Below are 18571 nucleotides of genomic sequence, written 5' to 3' on the forward strand. Positions count from 1 at the left end.
AAACCTTGTCTCTCTGTTTCCCATTTCTAGCCACATTTTGCAAAGCTGTTGAGAAAGAAATGGCTCCAAAATGCGGAAAGCTTTGAAAGTATCATTACCGCCATCCGAGAGCACTTCCAGCATTTCCACAAGATGAAAACTCCGCCGTACCAGGTATGGTCACCACAACGGAACACGGGTCTGCGGGCTGCTAAGTGTGTCAGATCGGGGTGGGGGGGGCACTTGTCCTGATCACCTTTGCTGGTGTTCAGGCTCACAGCGTACACCGTCACCGCGTACACCTCACCACGTACCCTGGCCCTGTGCACACGTTATGTACATTCACTATGTGTATGCTCACCACTTACACACTCAACGTGTGCAGAGCTCCACTATACACTGCATGCTGTCTCACTGTCTGCGTCCTGTACAAATTGCTGGAGGGACTCAATGGGTCAGACAGCATCTATGGTGGGGAATAAACAGTCAGCGTTTCAAGCCGATACCCTTCATCGTTTCCATAAGACAAAGGAGCAGAATTAGGCCATTTGGCCCATCGAGTCTGCCCCACTATTCAATCATGGCTGATCCTTTTTCCCCTCCTCAACCCCATTCTCCAGCCTTCTCCCCGTAACCTTGATGCCATGACCAGTCAAGAACCGATCAATCTCTGCCTTGAATACACCCAACGACCCGGCCTCCACAGCTGCCTGTGGTAATAAATCCCACAAATTCACCACCTTCTGTCTGAAGGAATTTCTCCGCATCTCTGTTTTAAATGGACGCCCCTCTAGCCTGAGGGGTGGAATCGTCAACTGTTTATTCCCCTCCGCAATGCCGAGTCCCTCCAGCGTTTTATGTGTGAATTGATTCAGATTTTCAGCATCTGCCAAAGCTCTTGTTTCTGTTTTCATTTCTCTGCGTGCATCGTTACGGCGGGTAGTCTCGCTTGCGTGGTTTTACTCTGTACCGCCTTAGTGTACGGCCCTGGTTTTCAGTCTCTCTCTGTACAACGCCACAGAGTAAACAGGTAGAGCAGAGTGCCAGTCTGATATCCCACTCTTGCTGTGAACTAGAGAACCCCCGGTGCAGTTACTGCTGTCTGTCCTCGTGTTTCTGCAGACCCTGGTCAATAACGTTCACCTGCGGGTGGTGACTGAGTACCTGAGGGCGCTGGTGCAGAGGCGGGTGACCTGCAACTCGAGCGAGATGCGTGCCAAGCTAGCGCTGCGGATCAGCGAGGAGTCCGAGCAGCTGCAGCAGCTCTTCCTCAATCTGGTGAGTGCTCCCGAGGGGAGAGGGGCCAAGTGGCAGGGTTCAGAGGTCAGCGGGGTCACGTAACAAGGTCAAGGATGGTGACATGAGGCTGATGTCAGGTGATGAGAAGTTAGGATCAGATGACGTGAGACTGGGGTCAGGTGACGAGAAGCTGGAGTCAGGTGACGTGAGACTGGGGTCAGGTGACAAGAGGCTGGGGTCAGGTGATGAGAGGCTGGGGCCAGGTGACGAGAGGCTGGGGTCAGGTGACAAGAGGCTGGGATCAGGTGACGAGGGGCTGGGGTCAGGTGACGAGAGGCTGGGGTCAGGTGACGTGAGACTGGGGTCAGGTGACGAGAGGCTGGGGTCAGGTGACGAGAGGCTGGGATCAGGTGACGAGGGGCTGGGGTCAGGTGACGAGAGGCTGGGGCCAGGTGACGAGAGGCTGGAGTCAGGTGACGAGAGGCTGGGGTCAGGTGACGAGGGGTTGGGGCCAGGTGACGAGGGGCTGGGGCCAGGTGACGAGAGGCTGGGGTCAGGTGACGAGGGGCTGGGATCAGGTGACGAGGGGTTGGGGTCAGGTGACGAGAGGCTGGGGCCAGGTGACGAGGGGCTGGGGCCAGGTGACGAGGGGCTGGGGTCAGGTGACGAGAGGCTGGGATTAGGTGACGAGGGGCTGGGGTCAGGTGACGAGGGGCTGGGGCCAGGTGACGAGAGGTTGGGGTCAGGTGACGAGGGGCTGGGGCCAGGTGACGAGAGACTGGAGTCAGGTGACGAGGGGCTGGGGTCAGGTGACGAGAGGCTGGGGTCAGGTGACGAGGGGTTGGGGCCAGGTGACGAGAGGCTGGGGCCAAGTGACGAGAGGCTGGGGTCAGGTGACGAGAGGCTGGGGTCAGGTGACAAGGGGCTGGGGTCAGGTGACGAGGGGCTGGGGCCAGGTGACGAGGGGCTGGGGTCAGGTGACGAGAGGCTGGGGTCAGGTGACGAGGGGTTGGGGCCAGGTGACGAGAGGCTGGAGTCAGGTGACGAGGGGTTGGGGCCAGGTGACGAGGGGCTGGGGCCAGGTGACGAGAGGCTGGGGCCAGGTGACGAGGGATTGGGGCCAGGTGACGAGAGGCTGGGGCCAGGTGACGAGGGGCTGGGGCCAGGTGACGAGGGGCTGGAGTCAGGTGACGAGGGGCTGGGGCCAGGTGACGAGAGGCTGGGGCCAGGTGACGTGAGACTGGGGCCAGGTGACGAGGGGTTGGGGTCAGGTGACGAGGGGTTGGGGTCAGGTGACGAGAGGCTGGGGCCAGGTGACGTGAGACTGGGGTCAGGTGACGAGGGGCTGGGGCCAGGTGACGAGGGGCTGGGGTCAGGTGACGAGAGGCTGGGGCCAGGTGACGAGGGGCTGGGGTCAGGTGACGAGAGGCTGGGGTCAGGTGATGCGAGTCTGGGGTCAGATGATGTGAGTCTGGGGCCTTCGAGAAGTACAGCACAGAAACAGACCCTCTGGCCCATCTAGTCCATACTGAAACCAGATAAGCTGCCCGCTCCCATCGACCTGCACCTCGAGCGAGATGCGTGCCAGGCGAGCATGGCCCTCCATATACCTACTATCAATGCACCTATCCACACTTCTCCTAAACATTGAAATTGAGCTTGTATGCACCTCATTCCACTCTCTCATGACCCTCCGAGTGAAGCAATTTCTCCTCATGTTCCTCTTGAACTTTTCACCTTTCACCCTTAAGCCGTGACCTCTGGTTGTAGCCCCACCCAACCTAGGTGGGAAAAGTCTGCGTGCATCTACCCTGTCTTTACCCCTCATCATTTTGCATACCTCTCTCAGTTTTCTCTGTTCTAAGGAATACAGGGCTAACCTATTCAATCTTTTCTGATAACTCAGGTTCTCCAGACCTGGCAAGATCCTTGTCACTTTTCTCTGCACTTTTTCAACCTTGTTGACCGAAACTGCTCACAATACAACAAGTTAGGCCTCACCGATGTCTGTACAACTTCAACATAACATCCCATCTCCTGCACTCAATATGAAGGCCAATGTGCCAGAAGCTTTCTTTACGACCCAATCTACCTGTGACACGACTTTCAATGAATTGTGGACCTGTATTCCCAGATCCCTTTGTTCTACCGCACTCCTCGGTGCCCCACCGTTTACCAGGTAGGATCTACCTGGCTGGTCCCACCGAAGTGCAAAACCTGGCACTTGTCTGCAGGACGGAGGAGTTGCCATTTTTCATCCCATTTTTCCAGCTGCTCCGGATCCCTCTGCAAGCCAGGATCGCCTTCCTCGTTGTCCACTACATCCCAATCTTGGTGTCATCCACAGATTTACTGATCTAGTTCACGACAGATCATTGGTATAGATGACAAACAACAAAGGACCCAGCACCGATGCCTGTGGCACTGCACTGGTCACAGGGCTCCAGTCGGAGAGGCAACCACCTACTAACACCCTCAAAGCCAATGTCTCATCCAATTTACCTCTTCATCTTGAATGCTGAGCGACTGAACCTTCCTGACTAACCTCCCGTGTGGGACCTTGTCGAAGGCCTTGCTAAAGTCCATATAGGCAACATCCACTGCCTTCCCTTCATCCACATTCCTGGTAACTTCCTCAAAAAACTCCAGAACATTTTTTTAGACAAAGCCATGCTGACTCTCATTAATCAGACCATATCTGTCCAAATAATTACATATCCAGTCCCTTCGAACACCTTCAGATAACTCTCTCACAGCTGATGTCAGACTCTCTGCTCTATAACTTCCAGCTTTATTCTTAGAGCCTTTTTGAAACAGTGGAACAACACTGGCTGTCCTCCAGTCCTCTGGCATCTCTCGGTGCTCAGGATGATCAGATATCTCTGCTAGGACCCCGGCAATTTCTGCCCTTGCCTCCCACGGGGTCTGAGGGAACACCTTGTCAGGTCCTGAGGATTTATCCACTCCGATTTGCTTCAGGACAGCAAACACCTCCTCCTCTGTAATCTGTAGTCGATGCTGCTTTGCCTCACTTCTGTGGACTCTGTGTCCGTCTCCCGAGTAAATACAGATGCTACGAATGGCTTTAAGATCTCCCCCATCTGTTTTGTCTCCACACGTGGATTACCGTTCTGGGCTTCCGGTGGACCAATTTTGTCCCTTGCAATCCTTTTGCTTTTAACATATCTGCAGAAACCCTTTGGATTCTCCTTCACCCTCTCTGCTAAGGCAACCTCATGCCTTCTTTTAGCCCTCCTGATTTCTTTATTAAGTATCCTCTTGTGTTTCTCATACTCCACAAGCACCTCATTTGTTCAAACCTGCCTATACCTGTTGTGTTCCTCCTTTTCCCTCTCAACCAGGACCTCAGTATCTCTCAAAAACCAAGGTCACCTGCATTTGTGATGTGAGGCTGGGGTCAGCTGACCAGACACTGGGGTCAAGTCAGGTGATGTGAGGCTGGGGTCAGCTGACCAGACACTGGGGTCAAGTCAGGTGATGTGAGGCTGGGGTCAGCTGACCAGACATTGGGGTCAAGTCAGGTGATGTGAGGCTGGGGTCAGCTGACCAGACACTGGGGTCAAGTCAGGTGATGTGAGGCTGGGGTCAGCTGACCAGACACTGGGGTCAAGTCAGGTGATGTGAGGCTGGGGTCAGCTGACCAGACACTGGGGTCAAGTCAGGTGATGTGAGGCTGGGGCTCGGTGACATGAGACGGCATCAAGTGAGGAGAGACTGGGGTTAGATTGGTGGGGCTGGGGTCCGGTGAGAGGTCGAGGGTTTTAGAGTGGGTAGTTTGACAGTAGGAGACAGTAAAGTGACAGAGAAGGGATTGGGTGCAGTGGGCCTCTAATCTAAGAAAAGATGTGCTAGCATTGGAGAGGGTCCAGAGGAGGTTCACTGGAATGATCCCAGAATGAAAGGGTTAACATAGGAGGAGCATTTGATGGCTCTGGGCCTGTAATCACTGGAGTTTAGAAGAATGAGGGGGGATTTCATTGAAACCTATCAGATATTGAAAGGAATGAACAGAGTGGGTGTGGAGGGGATGTTTAATGTAGTTGGGGGGGGAATATCAGACCAGTGGACAATGCCTCAGAATAGAAGGACTACCCCAAGGAATTTCTCTTTTTAGGTTGGTAGGTACTCAGGGTGTCAAAGGTTACAGGAGAAGGCAGGAGAATGGGGTTGAGACAGGTAATAAATCAGCCATGATGGAATGGTGGAGCAGACTCGATGGGCCGAATGGCCTATTTCTGCTCCTATGTGCTATATCTTACAGTTTTGTGGTCTTAGAGTGATGAGTGGGGAAGAAGTTTCAGGTGCGTCTGGGCAGGGGCGGGGAGAGGGGTGGGATTGGGGTGAGGATGTATTTTCTGGGGGACACATTGAGCACATTCCCAGTGAACCTGGGGAAGGTTTCAGAGCTTGTCTTCTGCTGCAGCTTATGAGAGATTTCTCCCTGCTCCAGCATGACTTGACAAACCCGAACCATAGGTTATAACACGTAGGGAGATACAGAAGAATAACTTGAGCTTCTATTTCATAATTAACTGTAGCCTAATGGTCCTGATAGGGGCTTTTCAACACAGCAGTGGCTGATGGGATTGCTTCACCTCCATTGCCATTTCTCAGAATCTCTCAAGAAGAGTAACACTGAGAAGGATGAGGAGAGAGGAAATGAGGTTAAGTCAGCAGAAGAGAACATGAAAGAGACAGTAAGATATGAAAGTGGCTAATGGGTTGTGCCTTCGCAGTTGATCCGAAGGACCTGGTTTGTCATTTTTCACAAAGTTATGTTTTTCACACAATGGGGCAGCAGGTAGTGCTTCTGCCTCACGCAAGTCCAATCCTGACCTACAGTGCTGTCGGTGTGGAGTTTGCACATTCTCCCTGTAACCTTGTGAGTTTCCTTCAGAAAGTCCATTTCCCTCACACATCCCAAAGAGGTGTGGGTCATGTAGAGAATGGAATCTGGGAGGAGCTGATGAGAGTGTGGGAAGAATACTTAGGGATTGATGTGAGTGGGTGCTTAATGCCCATCACAGATTCAACGGGCTGAAGGACCTGTTAAAGGAGGGAAATATTAGCTTTATTTGTCACATGTACCTTGAAATATCAAAACATACAGTGAAACGTGTCATTTGCGTCAATGACCAGCACAGTCCAAATATATGCTGGGGGCAGCCCGCGAGTGTCACCCTGCTTTCAGAGATGCCCACAGTTTACCTGCCCCAACCCGTACACATGGGAGGGAATCAAAGCACCCGGAGAAACCCACGCGGTCAGAGGGAGGCACAGTCACTGTGGCGGGGTTTGAATCCTGATCACAGCGTTGACTTGTAAGGTGTTAACGCTAACCGCTGCACTACAATGCTGCCCTTCACACACCTGTTCTGTACTACGTAACTGCGGGTACAAAACCTTGTACGTAACGCATTCCTGGGCCTGAGGCTGGGCTCAGCACTAAAGGACAATGGCCTCACTTCCTCTCCATAGAATTCCACCTCGTCCTGGCTGGACGCTGCGATCGGTCACCAGGCCGAGATCGTCAAACTGAAGGAAATCTCCTCCATCCAGATGGAAGTCGGGGTCTTGGTGAGCAGTTATCCTGACGTACGGTGAGTTAGACTGCTCCTCTCTGCCAGCTCTACACCGCCACCGTCTCACCCGCACTTCACCCACGTTCTTCTGCCTTCTCCCTGTAAACTTTGACACCTTGACTAATCGAGAATCTGTCAATCTCCGCTTTAAATGCACCCAATGACCTAGCCTCCACGGCCAATGAATTCCACATGAACCACCCCCAGCTAAAGAAATCCTCCTCTTCTCTGTTCTAATGGAACATCATTGTATTCAGAGGCTGTGCCCTCTGGTCCTGGACTCTCGGGGCTGTCGGAAACATCCTCTCCATGGCCTCTCTATCCAGGCCTTTCAGTATTTTGTACGGTTTCAAAGATATCTGCTTTCATTCTTCTAATCTCCAGTGCGAAAATATGGACTATTGACCTCAAAATCCACCATGTTATGATTTTGCACCTTATTACCCTCCTGCACTGCCCTTCCTCTGTACTTGCTGCCCCTCATTCAGTGTTCTGTTATTGTTATAGTTTCACCACAGTTCACCACGTAATGGTTTCATCTGCATGAACAGTATACAAGACGGGCTTTTCACTGTATCTTATTACATGTGAGAATTGTAAACCAATTCCAATCCCAATTCTCTGAAGATCACTTGTGAATCAAATGGGCTTTTTATAAAGGGCTAATATTTTGACCAATAGTTACACAGTAGAATTTGAAACACAAGAAATTCTGCAGATGTTGGAAATCCAGTCAACACACATAAAAACTCTGGAGGAACCCAGCAGGACAGGCAGCATCTAGGGAATTGAATAAACAGTCAACGTTTCGGGCAAAGGCCCTTCTTCGGGACACGGCCCGAAACATCAACTGTTAATTCATTTCCATGGATGCTGCCTGACCTCCAGAGTTCCTCCAGCACTTCGGATTTCCAGCATCTGCAGAATCTCGTGTTTCCCTCAAAGAGAAGGAAGAAGACATTATAGGATTAGGGCATAATATTTTCACCCTCCCCATGTCTGCCCAGCTCTCAGACCTCCTTAAAAGAACCCAAACCCTTCCTCTTTCTTGTGTAATGTGCAAACAATGGGAAATGCTTCAAGATAACAAGAACTTCCTGAACTTTTAGTTAAGTCCCAAGTGTATTCAGAGACTGACGCCAAGGAATGTTGAACACATGTGAAAATATTCTTTGCTGCTCCTTCAGAGATGTTTTTGGCACTGAAACAGAATTTTATGAGGGAGGCAGAGGGAAAGGTTCTGCCTCGCGCTATCAATTGCCTTTTTAATTCTGTTATTTTTCCGGATCTTTCTTCCTGACTGCTCAGCATCCTGACAGTCAGGACTCACCACTGATGAATTTTGACAAGTGTCTATTTCCTGTTTGACTAAGTCCTACTTATAGTAAGGGAGGAAGTAAAACCCTGGCATGGTTCGAGGACAGGAAGTAGGATCAGGAATACTTCCTGGTCTATTGGCCATTTTGGGTGTCATCAAGCCATAAAAATTAATCTACTGCAAAGCAAAACAGACCATGTAACCTTCCTTCTTACTTCCTAACAACAACTGATTAAACTCTCGGCAGCCAAAGGAGATACTCTGAACAATATTTCACTGAGAATGAAACTCTAGCGTGACTGTTCCCTTCTCAAGCAACTGCCTCTCTGACCTCTTATGAATCTCGGCCAAATACACAGGCACAGCGGTAGAAACTACTGCCAGCAACACTCGAGGACTGATTCCTAGCAAGTGGTCTGACTGTTTAGTGCTGGGTCAATGATTCAAAGTCACAAGTTCAAATCCCATCAGGGCAGCTGGGAAATTTAAATTTAACTATTTAAAGAAAGTGATGTTGAAAATATGAAAGAAAAATATCACTGTAACAACCAAAAAGGGTATTAAATAAAACTCATTTGTGCACCACAGAGAGATTATTAATCATTTGAAGCCCAATTGAACAGAGCTAAGATGGTAATACACTTATAACACATAAACACGTAATGGGAGGTACGGTGGCATAGTTAACATAACGCTTTACAACAGCCAGCTGTAAGATCAGGGTTCAGTACCCACCGCAGTCTGTCACTGATTGCGGATCAATACCCACTGCTGTCTGTATCACTGATTGGGGATCAATACCCACTGCTGTCTGTATCACTGATCGGGGATCAATACCCACTGCTGTCTGTATCACTGATTGGGGATCAATACCCACTGCTGTCTGTATCACTGATCAGGGATCAATACCCACTGCTGTCTGTATCACTGATTGGGGATCAATACCCACTGCTGTCTGTATCACTGATCAGGGATCAATACCCACTGCTGTCTGTGTCACTGATCGGGGATCAATACCCACTGCTGTCTGTATCACTGATTGGGGATCAACACCCACTGCTGTCTATCACTGATTGGGGATCAATACCCACTCCTGTCTGTATCACTGATTGGGGATCAATACCCACTGCTGTCTGTATCACTGATCGGGGATCAATACCCACTGCTGTCTGTATCACTGATTGGGGATCAACACCCACTGCTGTCTGTATCACTGATCGGGGATCAATACCCACTGCTGTCTGTCACTGATCGGGGATCAATACCCACTGCTGTCTGTATCACTGATTGGGGATCAATACCCACTGCTGTCTGTATCACTGATCAGGGATCAATACCCACTGCCGTCTGTATCACTGATCGGGGATCAATACCCACTGCTGTCTGTATCACTGATTGGGGATCAATACCCACTCCTGTCTGTATCACTGATCGGGGATCAATACCCACTGCTGTCTGTATCACTGATTGGGGATCAATACCCACTGCTGTCTATCACTGATCGGGGATCAATACCCACTGCTGTCTGTATCACTGATTGGGGATCAATACCCACTGCTGTCTATCACTGATTGGGGATCAATACCCACTGCTGTCTGTATCACTGATCGGGGATCAATACCCACTGCTGTCTGTATCACTGATTGGGGATCAATACCCACTGCTGTCTGTATCACTGATCGGGGATCAATACCCACTGCTGTCTGTATCACTGATCGGGGATCAATACCCACTGCTGTCTGTATCACTGATCGGGGATCAATACCCACTGCTGTCTGTATCACTGATTGGGGATCAATACCCACTGCTGTCTGTATCACTGATCGGGGATCAATACCCACTGCTGTCTGTATCACTGATCGGGGATCAATACCCACTGCTGTCTGTATCACTGATTGGGGATCAATACCCACTGCTGTCTGTATCACTGATCGGGGATCAATACCCACTGCTGTCTGTATCACTGATTGGGGATCAATACCCACTGCTGTCTGTATCACTGATCGGGGATCAATACCCACTGCTGTCTGTATCACTGATCGGGGATCAATACCCACTTCTGTCTGTATCACTGATCGGGGATCAATACCCACTGCTGTCTGTGTCACTGATCAGGGATCAATACCCACTGCTGTCTGTATCACTGATCGGGGATCAATACCCACTTCTGTCTGTATCACTGATCGGGGATCAATACCCACTGCTGTCTGTGTCACTGATCGGGGATCAATACCCACTACTGTCTGTATCACTGATCGGGGATCAATACCCACTGCTGTCTGTGTCACTGATCGGGGATCAATACCCACTGCTGTCTGTATCACTGATCGGGGATCAATACCCACTGCTGTCTGTGTCACTGATCGGGGATCAATACCCACTGCTGTCTGTATCACTGATCGGGGATCAATACCCACTGCTGTCTATCACTGATTGGGGATCAATACCCACTGCTGTCTGTATCACTGATTGGGGATCAATACCCACTGCTGTCTGTATCACTGATCGGGGATCAATACCCACTGCTGTCTGTATCACTGATCGGGGATCAATACCCACTGCTGTCTGTATCACTGACCGGGGATCAATACCCACTGCTGTCTGTATCACTGATTGGGGATCAATACCCACTGCTGTCTGTATCACTGATTGGGGATCAATACCCACTGCTGTCTGTATCACTGATTGGGGATCAATACCCACTGCCGTCTGTATCACTGATTGGGGATCAATACCCACTGCTGTCTGTATCACTGATCAGGGATCAATACCCACTGCTGTCTGTATCACTGATTGGGGATCAATACCCACTGCTGTCTGTATCACTGATTGGGGATCAATACCCACTGCTGTCTGTATCACTGATCAGGGATCAATACCCACTGCTGTCTGTATCACTGATTGGGGATCAATACCCACTGCTGTCTGTATCACTGATTGGGGATCAATACCCACTGCTGTCTGTATCACTGATTGGGGATCAATACCCACTGCTGTCTGTATCACTGATTGGGGATCAATACCCACTGCTGTCTGTATCACTGATCGGGGATCAATACCCACTGCTGTCTGTATCACTGATTGGGGATCAATACCCACTGCTGTCTGTATCACTGATCGGGGATCAATACCCACTGCTGTCTGTATCACTGATCGGGGATCAATACCCACTTCTGTCTGTATCACTGATCGGGGATCAATACCCACTTCTGTCTGTATCACTGATTGGGGATCAATACCCACTGCTGTCTGTGTCACTGATCGGGGATCAATACCCACTTCTGTCTGTATCACTGATTGGGGATCAATACCCACTGCTGTCTATCACTGATTGGGGATCAATACCCACTGCCGTCTGTATCACTGATTGGGGATCAATACCCACTGCTGTCTGTATCACTGATTGGGGATCAATACCCACTGCTGTCTGTATCACTGATCAGGGATCAATACCCACTGCTGTCTGTAAGGAGCCTGCACATTCTGCCTGTGACGGCTGAGTTTCCTCACCCTCTGAAGACATACAGTTAGTGAGTCGTGGGCATGTTTTGCTGGTGCTGGAAGCACAGTGACGCTTCCGGCTGCCCTCACCGCAATGCTCACTGATTTGATTTGACACAAACGACACGTTTCACTATATGTTGTGATGTACACATGACAAGTGAAGCTCTTCTAACTCCAAAAACCAGTGCCAGTGAACGACAATAGATAAAGAAATACAGACGGCTTCAATCCACTGTGTTACGTACGGCAATTAAATAGTTCCCCAGTATGATAAATTGAACTCGTGACCTCACAATTTATCTCGTATGATTTTGCTCCTAATCGTTTCAATGTTTCAAAGTACTTTTTTTTATCAAAGAATGTAGAAATTGTACAACCTTGTGATCTGTGGTCTAGTCTAGCTTCTCTGCAGCTGTTACACTGTAATGATCTGATCTACAGCAATTAACTGACCTTTGGCTCTGTTGCTCTTCTCACTTCTTTCAAACAGAAGGTGTAGCCATGGGCACTCGCATGGGTCCCAGCTATGCCAGCCTGTTTGTCGGCTACATGGAACTGTCTATGTTTCAGGTCTACACTGGTGACCATCCCTCACTTTTCCTACGCTCCGTCGACAGCTGCTGTGGTGCTGCTTCCTGCAGACAAGCAGAACACATCAACTTCATCCACTTTGCCTCCAACTTCCACCCTGCCCTCAAATTTACCTCGTCCCATTTCTGACACCTCCCTCCCCTTTCTCAATCTCACTGTTTCTATCTCCGGAGACAGTTTACCAGCGATGTCTATTATAAACCCACAGACTTTCACAGCTACCTGGACTGTACCCCTTCCCATCCTGTCACCTGTAAAAACACCACCGCCTTCTCTCAAATCTGAGGGCTTTCATTTCATAATGAAGGAGATGTCCTCTTTCTTCAAAGAAAGGGGCTTCCCTTCCTCCACCATCAACACTGCCCTCAACCGCATCTCTTCCATTTCACGCACGTCTGCTCTCACCCCATCCTCCCACCACCCTACCAGGGAGAGGGTTCCTCTTGTCCTTACCAGCGTCTGCATCCAGCACATAACTCTCTGTAACTTCTGCCATCTCCAACAGGATCCCACCACTAAGCACGTCTTTCCCTCTCCCCCCACTTTCTGCTTTCTGCAGCGATCCCCTATGTCCAGTCATCCCTCGCCACTGATCGTCCTCCTTGCAAGCGGAACAAGTGCTACACCTGCCCCTAAACCTCCTCCCTCACTACCGTTCAGGGCCCCGAACCATCCTTTCATGTGAGGCAACGCTTCACCTGTGAGTCTGTTGGGGTCATCTACTATGCCCAGTGCTCCTGGTGTGGCCTCCGATGACCCGATGCAGATCGGGAGACCACCTCGCTGAGCATCTATGCTCCATCTGCCAGAAAAATCGGGATCTCCCAGTGGCCACCCATTTTAATTCCATTTCCATTCCCCTCCGATATGTCCATCCATGGCCTCCTCCACTGTCATGATGAGGCCACACTCAGGTTGGAGGGACAACACCCGTTTGGGTAGCCCCCAACCTGATGGCATGGACATCGACTTCTCAAATTTCACCCACTTCACCATTCCCCATCCCCTTTTCCCTCTCTCACCTTGCCCACCCATCACTTCCCCCAGTGATCCTTCCCCTTTTCTGCCTTCAGTCCTCTCCTGTCAGACTCCCCCTTCTCCAGCCGTGCATCTCTTCCACCAATCAGCTTCCCAGCTCGTCACTTCATTTCCCCGCCATGGGAGAGTCAGGAAGTCGAGTTCATTGTCATCCGCACGCGTGTGCACAGGTGCAATGAAAGGTCTGCTTGCGGTAGTATCGCGGGCACGCGACAGCAGATGATCCCAGCCCTGATCTCTTGCCGTCAGGAGCTGCAGGTCCCACATCAGCAGGTTCAGGAACAGGTCAGCCATCAGAGTCCTGAACCGGAGAGGATAACGTCACTCACCCCAACGCTGAACTGGCTCCATAACCTACAGACTCACGTTCAAGGACTCTACAACTCCTGTTCTTGATGTTTATTGTTTGTTTATTTATTATTATGTTGATTTTGTCTTTTTGGATTCGCATAGTTTGTAGTCTTTTGCACGTTGGTTGTCTGTCAGCATTTTTCATTCATTCTATTGTGTTTCTTTGTATTTACTGTGAATGCCTGTAAGAAAATGAACCTCAGGGCAGTATTTGGTGACGTACATGTAGTTTAGTAATAAATTTACTTGGAACTTTGACGATAAACACAAGATTCTGCAGATGCTGGAAATCCAGAGCAGTGCTGGAGGATCTCAGCAGTCCTGGCAGTACAGTGGGCGTCATAGGTAGGGTTTTTACAGAGTGGTGGGTGCAGGGAATTCCCTGCCAGCGGTGCTGGTAGAGAAGGATACACTAGGGACATGGATGAAAAGGAATGGAGGGCTATGTGGGAGTAAAGGGTTACATTGATCTTCGTGTAGATTAAAATGTCAGTACAACATTGTGGGCCGAAGGGGCTGCACTGTGCTGTTCTCTCTCTGCTGCCGTGATGAGGGCAAACTCAGGTTGGAGGAGAAATACCTCATATTTCGTCTGGTTAGCCTCCAACCTGATGGCATGAAAACCAATTTCTCTAGCACGTAAATTTCTCCCCACTCCCTCCTTCTCTGTTCCTCCATTTCTTATTCTGGTTGCCCTATAACCTCTTCTTTTCTCCTCACTTGCCCATCATTTCCTCTTTCTCTTGCTTCCATTGTCTCCCATTAGGTTCCTTCTGCTTCATCCCTTTAAGGGTTATAACATCGTTATAGCTGGGGGTGGTAATGGGGATAAGCTCCTACTGGGGTGCATCTCAGCCTCTGACAACCAAGTCCACCCTCTGGACTTCATGGGCAGCTTAGTTACTAAGCCTGGCAGAACAATTTCTACTGTCAGGAAAAGGGACAAAGGAGGGTTCCTAGGGCCTTAGAACCAGTTGCTTTGGGGAGAGCTTCTCAGCCACGGTTGAAAGCTCATCGAAGAGAAGGAAAATTCTGATCTCAAACTTCTGCTGCCCATTCGTGGGGAAGTCTTCAGAAGTAAACCTGGTGGGAAAAATCCAGAGCTGGAGTCCCTGAGGCAGTCCAGCATTGAGTTCAACACTGATTGGCAACTCCTGCGACACCGTTGGTGCTAAACTCTGTCAGTTCCCGTCGTTCCTTTGGGTTCATCAGATGCGTGGAGAGGGGGAGCTTGCTACAGCTTGCTCTCCATATTGTACTGCCCTGGCTTGCTTGAGTATCTAAACAGCTAGGGCACAGCATCCATGGTCAACGAGACCTCTTCATCTCTTTACCTTTTCCACCTATCTCCTCCCAGCTTTTTCCTTATCCCAATTCCCCCACCTTCCCCCTCATCTGGTCTCCCCACTCACCTTCCAGCTTGTACTCTTTCCCCTCCTCTCACCTTCTCATTCCAGCTTTCTACCCCCCCCCCCCCTTTCCAGTCCTGATGAAGGGTCTCGGCCTGAAACGTCAGCTGGTTATTCCTCTCCTTTGATGCTGAGCTCCTCCAGTACTCTGTGTGTTGCTCAAGATTTCCAGCGTCTGCAGAATTTCTTCTGTTAATATTAATTTGAATGCAAACGTGGCCAATTATTTACAGTAAGATTATGGTAATATAAAGCTTATAAGTAGCCACCACCTCAATTATCCGTGCAGTGCTGTTCCTGATGTGCTGTTCTCCTCGTTCCCTCAGGAAGGGCCACATCTCTGCAGTGTTGCAAATGAGAGGAGACTTGACTTCCTCCGACCGACACTCAATCCTGGAGACAGTGCAGGAGCTCAACAGCCAGAACAATGAACTCGACCCTCCCCGGGACAGGGAGCTCTTCAGCGATATCGATGAGACCACGGAGGCCCGTTGCATCAGAGAGAGCTCTGTCTCCAGCTGCATGGCCAGCTGGCTGTACGCCATCCGCGGCCGGTGACCAGCAGGTGGGGGTCGGGCGAGGAAGGAAAGGAGCAGGTGAATGGTGGGGAAGAGGCCGTGGGAGGGACACAGCAGAAGGTACTTCACACGTCCGAGCTGAGATGAGAAGGGCACTTCCGCCCCCAGGGCTCCTGCTGTGCTCGAAATGTCCTGGATTTTCAGTCGCCTCTCCTTCTCCCCTTCCTTCTCTGGAACTGGATGTATCCCGCACTTTCGGGAAACCGGACTAGGAGGGCCTCGCGACAGCTGTGTGTTCTCCCCGTGACCGCCTGGGTTTCCTCTTACATTCCAAAGACAAACGGGTTAGGGTTCGGCGTGCTGTGCTTGCACCAAAATCATGGTGACAATTGCAAGTTGCCCGCAGTGCATACGCAATGCAAATGATGCATTTCACTGCATGTTTCGATGTACCTGCAACAGATGAAGCTAATCTTAAAATATATATATATATATACTGAGGTCATAGTCTAGAACGTCTCTTCGAGTGAACTCAAACCTCCCCTCTCCCTTCAGCGATTGTTTGTGGTGAGCGAGGAAATGCAATTTTGATTATAATGGAAGGCCCCAGCAGTTGCAGAGATGCGGCTAACGTACAAACACGCACAGGAAGATCCCAGGCTGGAAAGAAATGGGCCTCCGTAGAATAGAAATTATAGCACTGTGAATTCCAGTGCAAAGAGGGGAGGGGCGGTATTGAACAGACAGGGGAAACCCACCCAGTGCATTCCTGTAGGATTGGGAGTCAGATTAGGGTACAATATTCCCGGTTTTGTACTTCACTTAGAACCCACACGAGGACCTTGTGTCGGGAATCAGGCAGCCGGAAAGCCACAAAAATCCAAGGCTTGTGAATCGGGTGCAGGAAAAGGATAATGGGAGTGACCAAACACTGGATCCCTGCGCTGGAATGTAACGGGGATCCAGGGAGAAACGCTGTGACTTACAACCACGTGATTGAATTATTGAGACTGTATAAATCTTTAATGTAAAAGTCATATAATATCAAGATTTAAATAAAGATCTTTCTAAAAGTGTTGACTGCTTCCATAAGCCAGAGTCCTTTTGGGGTTAGGAAAACGAAGTTCCCAGAATCCCTATGGCTGTTGACTATTGGTGCAAGGAAGATGGCTTCCATCACACCCCCTCCAACCTCTCCCACTGGGTGGCAGAGCCATGAAGAGTGGAGTGATTTTGCAATTTTCCAGTCTTCCAGAACCATTCCATAATTAGCAATTCTTGAAATATCATTACGAATGCCTCCACGATCTCTTCGGCTACCGCTTTCAGAACCCTGGGGTTGTACACCATCTGGTCCAGGTGACTTTTCCACCTTCAGACCTTTCAGTTCCCCAAGAACCTTCTCTCTAGTAATGGTAACTTCACAGATCTCATGATCCCTGACACCTGCACCTCACTGCTAGTGTCTTCTTCAGTGAAGACTGATGCAAAATACTTATTCAATTTGTCTGCCATTTCCTTGTCCCTATTACTATCTCTCCTGGATCATTTTTCCAAATAAAGTCCCTAGCAATTCAGAAATTGGCATCCTTGCGTATGCCAGTACCTCGGGTTTTACCAGCCTGAATGGAGAGAAAAAACTGGGGTGTGTAGAACCAGGGGTCACCGTCTCAAAATAGAGAATTGGTCACTTACATAAAAAGGCCTGTTTCTGTGATGTACTTATGCATCTATATGGTGATGAAAAAGGTATACATTAGGCAGAGGGTGACATGTACTTAATTAGTGAAGGTGTCAAAGGGTATTTGGGAGAAGGCAGCGGAATGGGGTTGGGGTTGAGAGGGAAAATAAATCAGCCATGATGGAATGGCAGAGCAGACCTGATGGGCTGAATGGCCTGATTCTGCTCCCGTGTCTTGTGGAGATTAACCAAGAATGGGGAAAGCTGTATAAAACAGGGATTGTTTTATTGGGCTTTAATGTATTAGTAGATATATGTAGACAGCACTTTTGTTAAATCCAGCAGGACGTCATCTCTGTACAATACAGATAGATCTTTAAGAAACTCAAACCACACTAACATTTCCATCACTGCCGTCAATGAAACTCCATTGTTAGTTTTTGCCTCAGTCACAGTTTTGTCACAGTCTCATGGTGACATCACATCCTACAGGACATCATTTCCTGTGTGTCATGGCAGTTTCCCATGTGGATGCTTCAATTCCATGCCATCTGATTCACTCAGACAGAAGCAGGTTGTCTGATACGCAAGAACTCCCTGTAAGTGTTGCTTCCTGTTGTGGAATTGGTTTTTCTCTAAAATGGTCTTGTGTGGAATTCCATTTTCATTGCCTCTTAGTTGAAAGTTGAGTCATAATCCTTCCGTTCCTTGTGGTTCCTTGGTACATTGACAAAATATTTCGGACACATTTATTAGACCGTAAGACATAAGAGCCATTCAGCCCATCGAGTCTGCTCCTCCATTCCATCATGGTTTATTTGTTATCTCTCTCCACCCCATTTTACTGCCTCTAACACCCTTATTAATCAAGAACCTGTCAACCTCTGCTTTAAGTATACCCAATGACAACCTCCACAAGCATCTGTGGCAGTGAATTTCACAGATTCATCACCCTCGGTCTGAAGAAATTCCTCTTCATCTCTGTTCTAAAGGGATGTCCGTGTACTCTGAGGCTGTGCCCTCTGGTCCTGGACTCCCCCCGCTACAGCAAACACCTTCTCTACGTCCACTCCATCTGGGTCTTCCAACGTTCAATAGTTTTCAATGAGATCCCTCCTCATTCTCCTGAACTCCAGTGACTACAGCCATCAAATGCTCGTCAGAAGTTAACCCTTTCATTCCCACGATAATTCCCATGAACCTCCACCGGACCCTCTCCAATGCCAACACATCCTTTCTTAGACATGTGGCCCAAAACTACTCACAATATTCCAGATGTAGTCTGACCCACGCCATATAAAGCCCCAGCATTATAGTTTACATCTGTCAAGCCAATGACA

General features: G+C 49.5%; 1 protein-coding gene across 1 annotated transcript in view; it reads left to right on the forward strand.

The window, feature by feature from the left end:
• Positions 1-16626, forward strand: part of LOC140724109 (exocyst complex component 3-like protein 2) — a 71571-nt gene extending 54945 nt beyond the window's left edge. The window contains exons 9-12 of the mRNA XM_073038590.1: positions 31-153; positions 1102-1257; positions 6718-6839; positions 15359-16626. Of these exons, the coding sequence (XP_072894691.1) occupies positions 31-153; positions 1102-1257; positions 6718-6839; positions 15359-15590 (633 nt within the window). The 3' untranslated portion in view covers positions 15591-16626. The remainder of the gene's footprint in view (positions 1-30; positions 154-1101; positions 1258-6717; positions 6840-15358) is intronic.
• Positions 16627-18571: the final 1945 nt, after the last annotated feature.

This window comes from Hemitrygon akajei, unplaced genomic scaffold (genome assembly GCF_048418815.1).
Source record: "Hemitrygon akajei unplaced genomic scaffold, sHemAka1.3 Scf000162, whole genome shotgun sequence".
NCBI classification, from domain to species: Eukaryota; Metazoa; Chordata; class Chondrichthyes; order Myliobatiformes; family Dasyatidae; genus Hemitrygon; species Hemitrygon akajei.